The sequence below is a fragment of the Gallus gallus genome, chromosome 3 (genome assembly GCF_016699485.2).
Source record: "Gallus gallus isolate bGalGal1 chromosome 3, bGalGal1.mat.broiler.GRCg7b, whole genome shotgun sequence".
Classification (NCBI taxonomy): Eukaryota; Metazoa; Chordata; class Aves; order Galliformes; family Phasianidae; genus Gallus; species Gallus gallus.
In genome coordinates, this window is record NC_052534.1 from 79,628,276 (window position 1) to 79,640,388 (window position 12,113).

Genomic DNA, 12,113 nt, shown 5'->3' on the forward strand with positions numbered 1-12,113 from the left:
TGTAGAAAAAATAGGTTTATATCTTAAATAAGTGCATTCAAACTAACAAGATAAATATTACCAAGATTGATTATTTACAGTAATAAAGCCACATTTCAGAGCATTTCTGGACATTAAAAATGGATTCGAAAAAAATACTAAAGAAAGAATAAGGTAAATGCTAGAAATGTTTTATATTTTTTGATGAATATGCCCTACTAGAAGACACAACAAAACTAAAATGATGTTTATTTACTAGAAATAATGCTATCATTGTAAAACTTATAATCTCCTTCCCTAAACTTATCAAAACTGTTCTGTATCAGTTAAGCTATTGTTGAACTCATTTTTACAGGCCTTATATATTTCCATTAATATATGAATTTAATAATTACTATCAATACAATTCTGTTGCACAGAAATAAAAATGCAAAAAAAAAAAATCAGTACATAAGCATAGAAAGGAGATTTTATCACTATTCATTTATTTTGAACAAAAAGGTCTAAAACAACCAGAGAAGGAGTTAAGTTTAATTTGAAATCAACAGTCAACTCAGAGTGAATTAGGCCCGATGCTTACGCATACACAAGTAAAGTCAAGCATAAGAAAGTTGTAAAACCAAGCATCAGACTTTATTTTGGTCAGATAATTACTATGATTAAACAAAAAACTGAGACTATCCTACAAGAATAGTGATGTTAGCAAGTTTAGAAATATTCTTTTTGTTATTTCTGATTTCATCATCAGACAACAATCTCTGCTATATCACACTGAGCATGTCAACGCAACTGCTTTCTGATGATCAGTCTTTTATTTCATATTATCAATATGCCCAATCGCCCAATGTCTCTAAAGCACATAGGAGGTACACAACTTACAGTTTCCTAATACAGAAGCCTAGCTCTACACTTTCCTTATTTCTTGACTTTAAAGTTCATAGTGCATAAGTAAGCATCACCTGAAACTATTTTCTTTGTTACCATTTTCACTGTGTATGCAAATACCAACAGATTGTTTTGTTACAAGAAATAGCATTTATTTTTTTTAAAAAAAACAACAAACAACAAACAAGCAGGGCTTAAATTATTACATTTCTGAATATTTAAAATTGGAAATAAATTTCATTGTCTCAGAAGCAAAAGCATAGCCTAGAAGTTTAAAATAAATATTTTCCAATAACTACAGTTTTCCTGTCTGACTCAAACACTTTCCAATCCAGTTTCACAAGAATGCACTGCTTAAAAGTAGGCTGCTTGTTTTAATCAATTTGTATTTGAGCTGAGTTCAAAAGAACACTCACTCTCCATAAATATAAAGAAAACAAAGGGAATTCATCTGAAACGTGAAGAATAATTTGATCAAGGTTCTTCAGAAATTTGATTTTCTCTTCTCCATCATAGCCTGAGTCTGAAGTGTTACTTTCTTCTGTCTCTTTGTGAAGAAGTTGTTCCAGAATCATAAACAAAGAAAAAATATTCTCATACTGGGTAATGTCATACATCTCCTGGATCTGCAAATAAAGAAAAATTGATGCATAAACACAGTATGATAATACTTCTGAAGCCCCATTATCTTAGATGATAGCTGAAGGAATAAAGTTAAAATTGAAGTAATATTTCTATAATTAGAATGGCCATAGATTGAGACATGATTTCTAAGGAAAGTTTTCTTCTTTGGGAAGCCAAACAGCTAACACTCCACCGAACTGTCAAATGAGAAGTCAACATAACCACTTGTCCAGGATGCACAGAAGACTTTCTCTAATTATACACAGACTGTGACATGTAACTATGATCTACAGATTTACAACAATAATGAAAACCTTTCTTGTTTTAGACATATAATTAAATTTGTTTGGTTTTTGCTTCCTGACATACTAAAGTAAAAAAAAAAAAATCTCTCTAGCATGAAGAATTGTTATTCAAATCATGCTTCTTGAAAACAACAAGCCATCTTACTGCAAACTCTTGGTGTCATTTTTCTGAGTTTTCTATACATCTTGAAAATCAAGTAAATTACTGAAACTATTACCCCTAGCCTTGCACATTCCACTTATGTCTCTCTGGATCTTGGTAAGAACAATCTACAGTTCAAAACCCCACAACAATTCAATATTGACATTGCTACCACAACAGATAGCAAAAAGAGAAAAGCACAGTGTTGAATACTTACATACTTCTAAAGTACAACCAAATCCAATTATATAATTAGAGAAAACCTCTTTCTATAACTTCAAACTATAATTTGCATAATGTAAATGATTCTTTGCCGTTTAATGCTAGGAGACATATGACATCATTGTAGGACTAACATTCTGAAAACACATTTTCTTTCCTTCTGTAACAGAACGTTCATGGCTTATTAAATTATATTAATGTCTCATTAAATATTATAGGAGAAAAAGAAACAACTTACAGTGGTAAAGTATGATTCTGCTCAGCAAAATAGAAATGCAGAAACATAGACTGAAGTTCTATGCTTTAAGCTCCTATGATTTGAACGTTGGAAGTACAATTTTACAAGCAAAAATCTATGTATAAGTCTTAAGCACTGGCCTTGGAACTTCACTCAGATCTTCCTTTCATATGGGCGATCAAAAGAAAATATTTTAGAAAAGCAAATTATGTCACTTCACTTATCCCCATGACCTCAGGCTTTTTGAAGCAGTTAAGCAATTGTGTTACTTTCAGTGGATCTCAAAAAGTGCAACTAATTGCAACTTAGTAAACTATCTAATTGTTTATGTATAATAGAAACCACACGGTAACTAATTGCTTTTCATCATACTACTGCCCTAAAAGAAAATGATTTTAGCCACACAAAGGGTAATTCTGAGAGCAAGGAGGAAGCTTTCTTTTGAGGTAATTGCTTTGCAGGGAATGAATGCACTTCAAAATACTTTTATAATACCGGGGGGGGGGGGGGGGGAATCGATCTACAACAATTTCTGGTTCAAGGCTTACAAACCTTTCCAACCCATTTCATATAATCTGCACTTTTTTTTTTTTTTTTTTTTTTTAAACACTAATTGATGCAATTACTACCAACAGAGACTTATGCCACAGAATTAGTAGACAGGAACATGTACAGCTACTGATGGTTATTAAGGTAACAGCCTTTTCTCCTTGCTCACCAATGTATTTAAGTGAGTAGCAGCATACATACATGTACACAGACATACACATGCACCAATATATCTAGGCTATCCAGAGAGTTCAGCAGCTATGTTCATAATGCAAACTTTTATATGAACAATTATTCCAACCTATATTCATTCCAACAATAAATAAGTCTTATATTGACTCTGTTTTTCAGAAATAATCCTTTTCACAGATCAGACAAGTGTGTTTTTGTTCTTGTCGGTTTTGTTTTGTTTCTTAAGTGAGACCAATCCTTGACCTATTTTCCTCTTTTTCTCACCAAGTATTTGGAAATGTGTTTCTTAACAGTAAAGTGCATTTTGTAAATACCTCAGTTTTCAATTTAACGTTAGAAATTATTTTCTTACTGTGATTTCACAATCCAAAATACTTTTCAAAGTGTTTTTTGTTGTTGTTGTTGTTGTTGTTTTTTTAATAAGATTATTAACTATAAAAAACTGAGCTTTACATAAGGTGGAAACCTGGAGTATGAGGATATTCTGGTTGCATCAGATGATCTATTAATTAGAATTCACCTATCTATATCACCAAATGCAGAACAGAGGAAATCAATCAAAGGCTGCAGTAAATTCTCCCATCTTCTCACATGTTAGAGAGTAACCACCAGGAACAGCAGACATTTGTACTACTTGCTCTGAAAGCATGGGAGAAATTCTATAACTAGTCTTCTTTACAGTACTATCATGGGGAAAAAAAAACAAAAAACAAAAAACAAACAAACAAACAAACAAAACAAAACAGCTCAAATATGTTAAAAGAAAATATTCAAAAATTTAGGCAGCAGTAGCAATCAGAATGCTAAAAGTCTTTCTGTATCCACGTTGGCCTTTATAACACTTCCTTTTTGCAAAGCAACAGCCAAATATTATCAGATGGCCCTGCATAAGCTTTCAAGCCACTGCTGTCTTAGTAGACAGATTAGGAGTTGGCATTTCCAGAAATAAATTGGACAAAAAATAAGTCTGTAGACACACAGAAACAATTCAAGTAATCATCACAGAAGGGTGGATGTCTTTTCCAAAGGCTGGGTTAATCAACAGGACTCAGTAAAAAGTCCCAAATGATGGCAGAATATATTCGTTTTCTTGCCTTATTAGTTTATGACCATTTATAGCATTTACTTAAATGCCCTTAGTATTATAAACACAAAACAAAAACAGGAGAGTAAATATTAGCTTTGAAACAATTCAGTACAGTTCTTAAGCCATTTGGTAGTCTCAGAGCACATTTCCAGTGATACAAAATTGAGATAATTACCCAACATCCTTAAATGTTAGAAGTTTTACATACGTAACTTTAGTTCTCTAAAAATTGTTTCCAACATTTGGGCTTCTACAGTGTAAAGATTTCCTCTTTCCTTGCTTATCTGTAGTCACTATCCTAACCACACGCATTTCTCCCTCTTTCCAACATACGTTTCATAGTTCTATAGTTTTGTTGTTTTTTTTTTTCCCCAAGATGGTGCTAATTAAAATGATTAATGTAAATAGTGCTATGTTCTTCCCATACATCGATTTCTACAAAATTGTACAGTATTATTTGAAACAGCTGACGACAGTCTTCCAATTGGCCCAGCAATGGTTGGGCTCCACAGGCCAGTGGGCATGGCCCCAAGCTGCCTGAGTTCAAGAAGTGTTTGGACAACGCTTTCAGACATAAGGTCTGAATTTTGGGGGGGGGCCTGTGTGGAGCCAGGAGTTGGACTTGATTTCTGTGGACCCCCTCCAACTCGGGACATTTGGTGTGACTCTATGAGTTTCTACAAGCAGCAATTCAAGTGAGCAGAACCCAGCCATGCCTGGGAGTTACTCCACGTGCCTGCTGAGCTGATGGCCACGTGCTCCATACTTTGTACCACTGCTAGCTCATGTAGTTGCACTCTGAATAAAACATCTAGCTGAAATCTAGCATTTATTCTACATCAGGGTAGCTTTCAGCTGGGTCAGTTCCATGTAGGAAATGAGATTTGGAAGGGAAAAGTAAGGATTGCAATGTTTTTATTCTGTATGCAACAGATGTCTGCACTCAGAAAATCAGTAGCTGAAACCACTGCTCCAGAAATGACAGAAAAATGTCCTTGCAGATGACAAGTGCCAGCATACTGATGCTGTTACTTGTAGTTCATTAGGAGAATGACCACTCAGCCCTTTGGCTCAAGGTTACAGTAACCAAAACTGACATGGAAACTACTGGATATCATGTAACAAATTGTGGGATATGACAGGCAACAATGGAAGAAACTGACACAAATCGTGGATGGCTGGTTTTAGGTGAAGATGGGAGATAAGGAGCAGCCAACATCACAGCCAGCTGAAGGGGAACAGCAAGGACCTTGGGGAGAGAGGAATCATGTAATAAGGACGAATGAGAAACTGTCTCAGCAATACAAATATTAACACTCAGATATCTGGACAGCAGTATCAGCAACACCAAATTTGGGTGCAGATACAGCAAAATAGGTACCAGTGAGGAAAATATGATTAGGGGCAGGTTGTTTGGGAGGAGATGGAAATGTAAAAAGACAGATACAAGAACAGCAAAAAGGAGGGCCAAAACACAGGAGAGTGACATCAGTGCTCAGCTGTCCTATTAGGACAAACAGTATTCTCATAAAGTTCCAGCTAAACGAAAGCTAACAGTTAACCAAAGCGTGTGTCCCACTCCTGGTGATGTTCTGGGGCTCCGGGGATTTTAAATCTTTATACCAGGATCACAAGACTGATACTACCTTCTGAGTGCAGGAAAGTAACTTATATTCCTTTTATGCATCAAAGGACCTACACAGGGAAGACAATACACCCTTTACAAACATAAACATATTTTAAGGTGAAATGACATGACGTATGTTCATAGAAACTAGTATGGAAACTGGGGTTTCTAGTCCTACGAAGACACCAAGTTTAAGTGTGTATTGCAACAAATAATTATGTATGCTATATGAAGTATATAAAATACAAACAGAAATTTCAAAAACTCTCATACACATTTGAATCAAACTGGAAAGATGAGTGTTTCTACAACAGTTTGGATATTTAAAAAGGGATAAGAGTGACATTTCTATTAGATGGCTACTGTAACAGAAAGTAATCCTGCCCAAACCTTCTCAATCCACCATATTGTAAGAGTTTTATTCTCTTAGAATTCTTTTTCTTGAATTTTTTCTGTATCTTGGAAAACTTTTACTATTCAGCCGTTGTAATTTGTACGTTCCTGAGGTGTCTCTGCCTATTTCAGATTTCTCTGAAATATGAAGTGTTAAAAGCCGGTATTTCTTTCACATGCATACTTTTTTTTTCCGGACAACAAAGACCAAAACAAACATGGCCTGCTAAGCTATGTTAATGCTGCCTTTCAAGCAAAGCAGAGGCGGTGCTTGCTGCAGCATTTGCAGCTCAGCTTCAAATAATCACTTCCACACTTAAGGAGTAGCAAAGACAGAACAACCAAGTCTGCCCATCCATTCCCAGCAGGAACTTCTCCATGAGCTGTCCCCACCTCGGGGAGACGAATGGAACCAAATCTCCTATAAATTCCTTAGAGCACTGAGGAACAGGTGAAGAACACATATCTATCTTAAAACAGTCTATCACCAACCAACACATCATCTCAGTGAATAGTTTCAGTATCCCTCGGTTCCTTGCAAAAGGCTGCTGGCACAGGCAGGTACATGTGCATCCTGAATTCTTGGCAGGAAAATAAAGATTTGTGGGCTAAGAGGCCACAGAACTTGTGTAAGTTGACATCCCACATGGCACGGATAAAAATACCTCCTCTTTGAAGTGCAGCATGACTGTTAGAAACTGTTTGGGTATGATTTACATGTTTCCAGAGACAGACAATCCTGGGACTGCTTGTTTTAGTAGTGAACTACTCCAGTGCTTTTGTTAGTGCTTGAATCTAGAAGATATGTCTAGTTTGTAACAGAGATGAGAAGCTGAGAGATGATGAGCTAAGAATTTTTCCCTAAAGAAAACAAAAATATGGTTCAAGGAAAAGCACAGTAACCTCCCAGCAGGGTAATGAAGTATTTCTGTGATTCTGGGAAATGAACAGTAGAGTTTGACAGTTTCCTATCAAAATTCTTCATAATTTCAGGGTTTTAAATTTCAGACCTACTGTAAGAACAAAGTGAGAAGTGTGGAGATGAAAACAACATCCTTACAAAATACAGTCCAGCAGCAAAAAGAAATTCTTTGTGTTTTACTTCTGATGAAAACATAATGGAAAACTTGGAAATATTTCAGTATGAGAAAACTTGGAAAAGAACATCTGCATTAAGTGATAATCAAAACAAAGCCATGCAATAACAAATTCAACTCACAAAATCTGGTATTTTATGATTGGGTGACAGAATCAACCAAATGATGACAGAGACAAGATTGTAAATAGCACCATATTCATATTTTCAGTATTTGCCATTTTCTATCCTAAAAAAATATCTTAAATAAAGTGTGTTACTTTAAAATGTTCCCTATTGCTTCAGTGTCTCTTTATTCACTGCATTTCAATGTGATGCACGATTTGTTTTCTTGAACTCTGGAAATGGGTTGGCCCACATAGAGCTAAGAGACTAAAGAACAAGAAAGCAGCAAACTAAATACAGACATCCAAGTCCACAGAGTTTTTTTTAATTATTTTTTTGTGCTCACTTTGGCTACACATAGAAGAAATGTTGCCCTGAAACTGTTTGCAGTATTTTAACAATATATTAGTCCTAACAACTGTATTATCAAAATCAATTCACTAAATTAAAAGCAATACTTTCCAGGAAAAGAATTTCTAACTTGACTGATTGGAAACTCTATCATTCAAATGATGAGCATATAGTAAATTTTGTATGGTTGCTAAGGTAATGTTGACAAACCTTATTTTTCAGAGAACAAATTCACCCTCCTAGTTGAAAATATTCTCTTCTAATGCATCATCAGGTGTAAAACATCAGGCGATGATTCACCTAACAGTGAATTCTGTTCTTGACATGTTGCTTCTCCTTTGAGGAATCCCTATTCAGTCTATTCATTGCTGTGTTCCTAAGCACAACACACTTTTTTTTCAGAATGCTTCATGTACGTGTGGATATTAGGGCTTTTTACTTCTAAACAACAAAGACTTTTAACTTGATGTTCCACAAGCATGTGAATGACTACTACCTAGAATACTGAAGCATACAAAACCAACAACACACATGGTGTAAGTAAGCACACAGTAGGATAATAGAGGGTATCTCTAATTGCTGTTTAGTGTTTAAATAACGTGCTGACAAGCATCTCTAAAATATTTAAGGCAGGCACGCATGAAAGACTTTACAGGAAATATTTTCGTTCTGATTTTAATACCACTGTCTTTTGTGGTAAGGTAATTATCTTACAAATTGCTGTGCCTCAGGATTCAGTCTTTAGATGATTAGTATTTCTCTTTAATTGCTTTTTGTTTTGTTTTTGAAATGCATATTTCCCTAACAGCATTCCCAGTAATCATAATCCGCATTAACCACATCAACCTGCCAAGAAAGTTCAAACTGATTTACATCCCCTTTCAGTGCAAAATTCACACCACCTACAATTCCTTATTTAAACCTACAGTAAACAAAACAACCTTTCAAGTATTTTTGATCTCTCATTCAATGGGATTTCAAATTCTGTTTTACTCATGTCTTTACTGATGCTATCTCTTTCTCCTCAGGTAGCTCTGTAAGATTCAAACATCTGCATTAAACACCTCCTTTCCACTGGAATGATGTCACCGAAACCCAAAACCTCCTCCAAACTTTCACAGTATACTGTTAAAGGTGGAATTTAACTAGAAGTCATGAAAGGCATGGTAGGGTACTATAATCTCATGAAAATTAGAGACAATAGACATGTAGTGCTACTTATTCAACATATACAAATGTTGTTGAACGTGTCTGTAGAATCAATATTGAACAGACTACGAAAATTCAGTCATATGAAAATGATGTTACTTAGTTTAAAATTGTGAGGAATTACAGAAACAAAATATTTACTTGAAAATCATGCACAACATGAAATATCACAGTATACCACAGTATATTTAAAAGATCGCATACATGCTGCAAAGCTTAATTTTAGAAGCAAAAACTCCCTTGCCTACAACGTGACAAAACATAACATTGACCAGATTATTTCCTACAATCTTTTTAGGCTTTACAGTAACTAAATGGTATGACTGTGCAAATATGGTTTCTCCTGCAAATTTACTATTCTATTAATTTCATGTCATACTGTCTTTGAAAATCCCAGACCAGTAGTTTTCTAGAAATTTGCATGCATTTTATTTATTAATTTTTAAATGCTATAGCAGTACAGAAGTATGCAAAGAAGGGTTTTAAAAGCTTCAGAGTAGCAGTTTGCAACTTTTGAGTGTCACAGCAGAACCTCTGCTGGAAAGCACCGATATGCAGTTCAAGACTGCCCCTGTAAATTCAGAATGCCAGGGGGAATATCTTTAAAGACAGCTACAGTCAGAAAGAGTTTTCTGAAACTGACAAACTTCTGCAACATTGTATGAAAATTGCAGCATCCTGACAGAACACCAAAAAAAAAAAAACCCAAAAAACAACAACAAAAAAAACCACAACAAAGAAAACTTGAAAGGGATTACACAACAATTTAGCTGTTAGAAACTAAATCTTTTCCTTCAAATTTTGAAGCAGAAACTTTACAGAAAGGATTATGTATTAATGCTTACAATTCTACATTACAATATAATCTGAACCAATCATTAAAGGATTTAGAGGAAAGGTCTGTGGTTTAAGCATTATTATTATTTAAATACATTATATTATTCATATATTATATTATTATATCTAGATATTATTTAAATACATTATACGAAGCTGAACCTAGTCCAAAGGCTTCCTGTACCCAACTCGGGAATAGATCTCCATTTAATGTAGCCTGGGGCAAGATCTCTGCTGTGCAAGTAACACTGTGTGCATGGCCACATCTCCGATCTGAACTGTTCTGAAAATCTTATTTGTCAGTAGTTGGCAATGACAGATTTGGCCTTAACTAAAAGAAAAGATTCTAGAAAGTGCAGTTACATCAAAATTTGGATGTACAACAACAGCCTCAGCAAGCACACAGCCACTTATGGCAGAACCTATTCACTGTGCTAGCAGGATGTCATCACGAAATGATGAATCTGGGAATTTGAAATGACCTAGAAGAAAGTTAAAGAAAATTTAGAAGATTTACATATGGCAGGAGAAGCATGCGACTTTTCATTCTTTGGCATCATTTGTTTTTATGCCAAATCATCAGCACAGATCACTTATGCTACCTCAAACTGACAGCTGATGGAGAAGTACAGACCACTTTGCCCTTTCAAGGACACGGATTATGTGAGGAACAACTCAGTGCTACTGAGCTGGGCACCTACGGGCTGAGTACCTTAACAGCAGTACTACGAATTATATTGAGTATCCACAATAAGCCAAAGATCACAGAAAAATAGCAATAAAAATGATGAGCAGTGTACTGCATGGCATTGAGTCCCCCAGAAATCAGACTCTTGCACCTAAACAGCAGAGAGATACAAGAGAAGTTTACAGCAGTTAGATTTGAAGTAGAATCACCAATTCTGGCATTCATTAGAAACAGTTACAGAATTGTAGAATGATTTGGGTTGGAAAAGACCTTTACAATCATCTACTCCCTGCTATAGGCAGGGACACATCCCTCTAGACCAGATTGCTTGAAGCCCCATCCAGCCTGGCCTTGAATGCCTCCAGGGAGAGGGCATCCACAGCCCCTCTGGACAACTTCCTCCAGCATCTCACCACCCTCACAGTAAAGAATTTCTTCCTAATATCTAATCTAAATTTACCCTTATCCACTTCAAAACCATTTCCCCTCAACCTGTCACTATCTGCCCTTCTGAAAAATCCCTGCCCAGATTTTCTGTAAGCTCCCTTCAGGTACTGGTAGACTGCTATAAGGTCTCCTTGGAGCCTTCTCTTCTCCAGGCAGAAGAGCTCCATCTCTCTCAGCCTGTTCTCATAAATTGCCCAAACAGAACTAAACAAACAGATTTGAACAAAGACCAGTGAAACAGCATCTGCATTGAGAAATCTAAAAGATAGCATATTAGGATTGAGGTGTTAGAGCTACTGCAGAATGCTGACATAAACTTACTTACTAGGGTCTCTGTGGAACCGTGATGAAAGCCTAAGTTTCTAGAAAGAAACTATCACTTACATGGACGTGGTATGATAGCTACATGTCATGGTAGCATAAAACAAAGGAAGAACAATATAAACAATTGTTTAATGTCTACCAGCAGGCAAACACATACAGGAATGTAGCAGTATTTCTCTAAGTGCTGTTAGCAACACAAAAGCATTCCTCTTTTCTCAGCTATCAAATTTTGCTACTTTAAACAGATATAATGCCGTACACTTAATGCAATTTAACATAATGCTTAATTTATTAGCAAGAATTAAATCAATTGTGAAAGATATTTTAATATAGCATTAACAAATTATACTAAATACATAGGTTACAAATCTCTTCAAAACGATTTCAGATGACTGCAGGAATTACATTAAGAAAAATATGACAGGAAATCATTACAGAGTGACTCATTAAAAGACGAGAGAAGAAACAAAATCAAATGCAATCAAAATTAAAGTGCACCAATCACCATTTTTATGCTGTACCTAGCAAATATTTACTTGTTAAAAGATGTCCTATGTAGCCTACACAACCTAGTTAGAGAGACAACAGCCGCAGTATTAATAAAACTCATTTTAATGGTTAAAGTTTCTTCATTAGAAGAAAGTTGCTATCCAATTTTGTTTATTCATTTATTTATTCGATTTTTACTGCACTTATTCCCTGAAAGAGCACTAATCTAGCAGAGAGAAAAATTCAGGGACAATGCAGCGATTTTCAGACCACGAACAAGAAAGAGAACATAAAGAGCTACATTTTTAATGGCCTTAGAATAGA

The 12,113-nt window shown here is 35.3% G+C and overlaps 1 protein-coding gene across 1 annotated transcript in view; it reads right to left on the minus strand.

Annotated features, from left to right (window-relative positions):
• Positions 1 to 1,218: 1,218 nt before the first annotated feature.
• Positions 1,219 to 12,113, minus strand: part of MEI4 (meiotic double-stranded break formation protein 4) — a 69,470-nt gene continuing 58,575 nt past the window's right edge. The window contains exon 5 of the mRNA XM_015284732.4: positions 1,219 to 1,490. Coding sequence (XP_015140218.2) covers positions 1,239 to 1,490 — 252 coding nt within the window. The 3' untranslated portion in view covers positions 1,219 to 1,238. The remainder of the gene's footprint in view (positions 1,491 to 12,113) is intronic.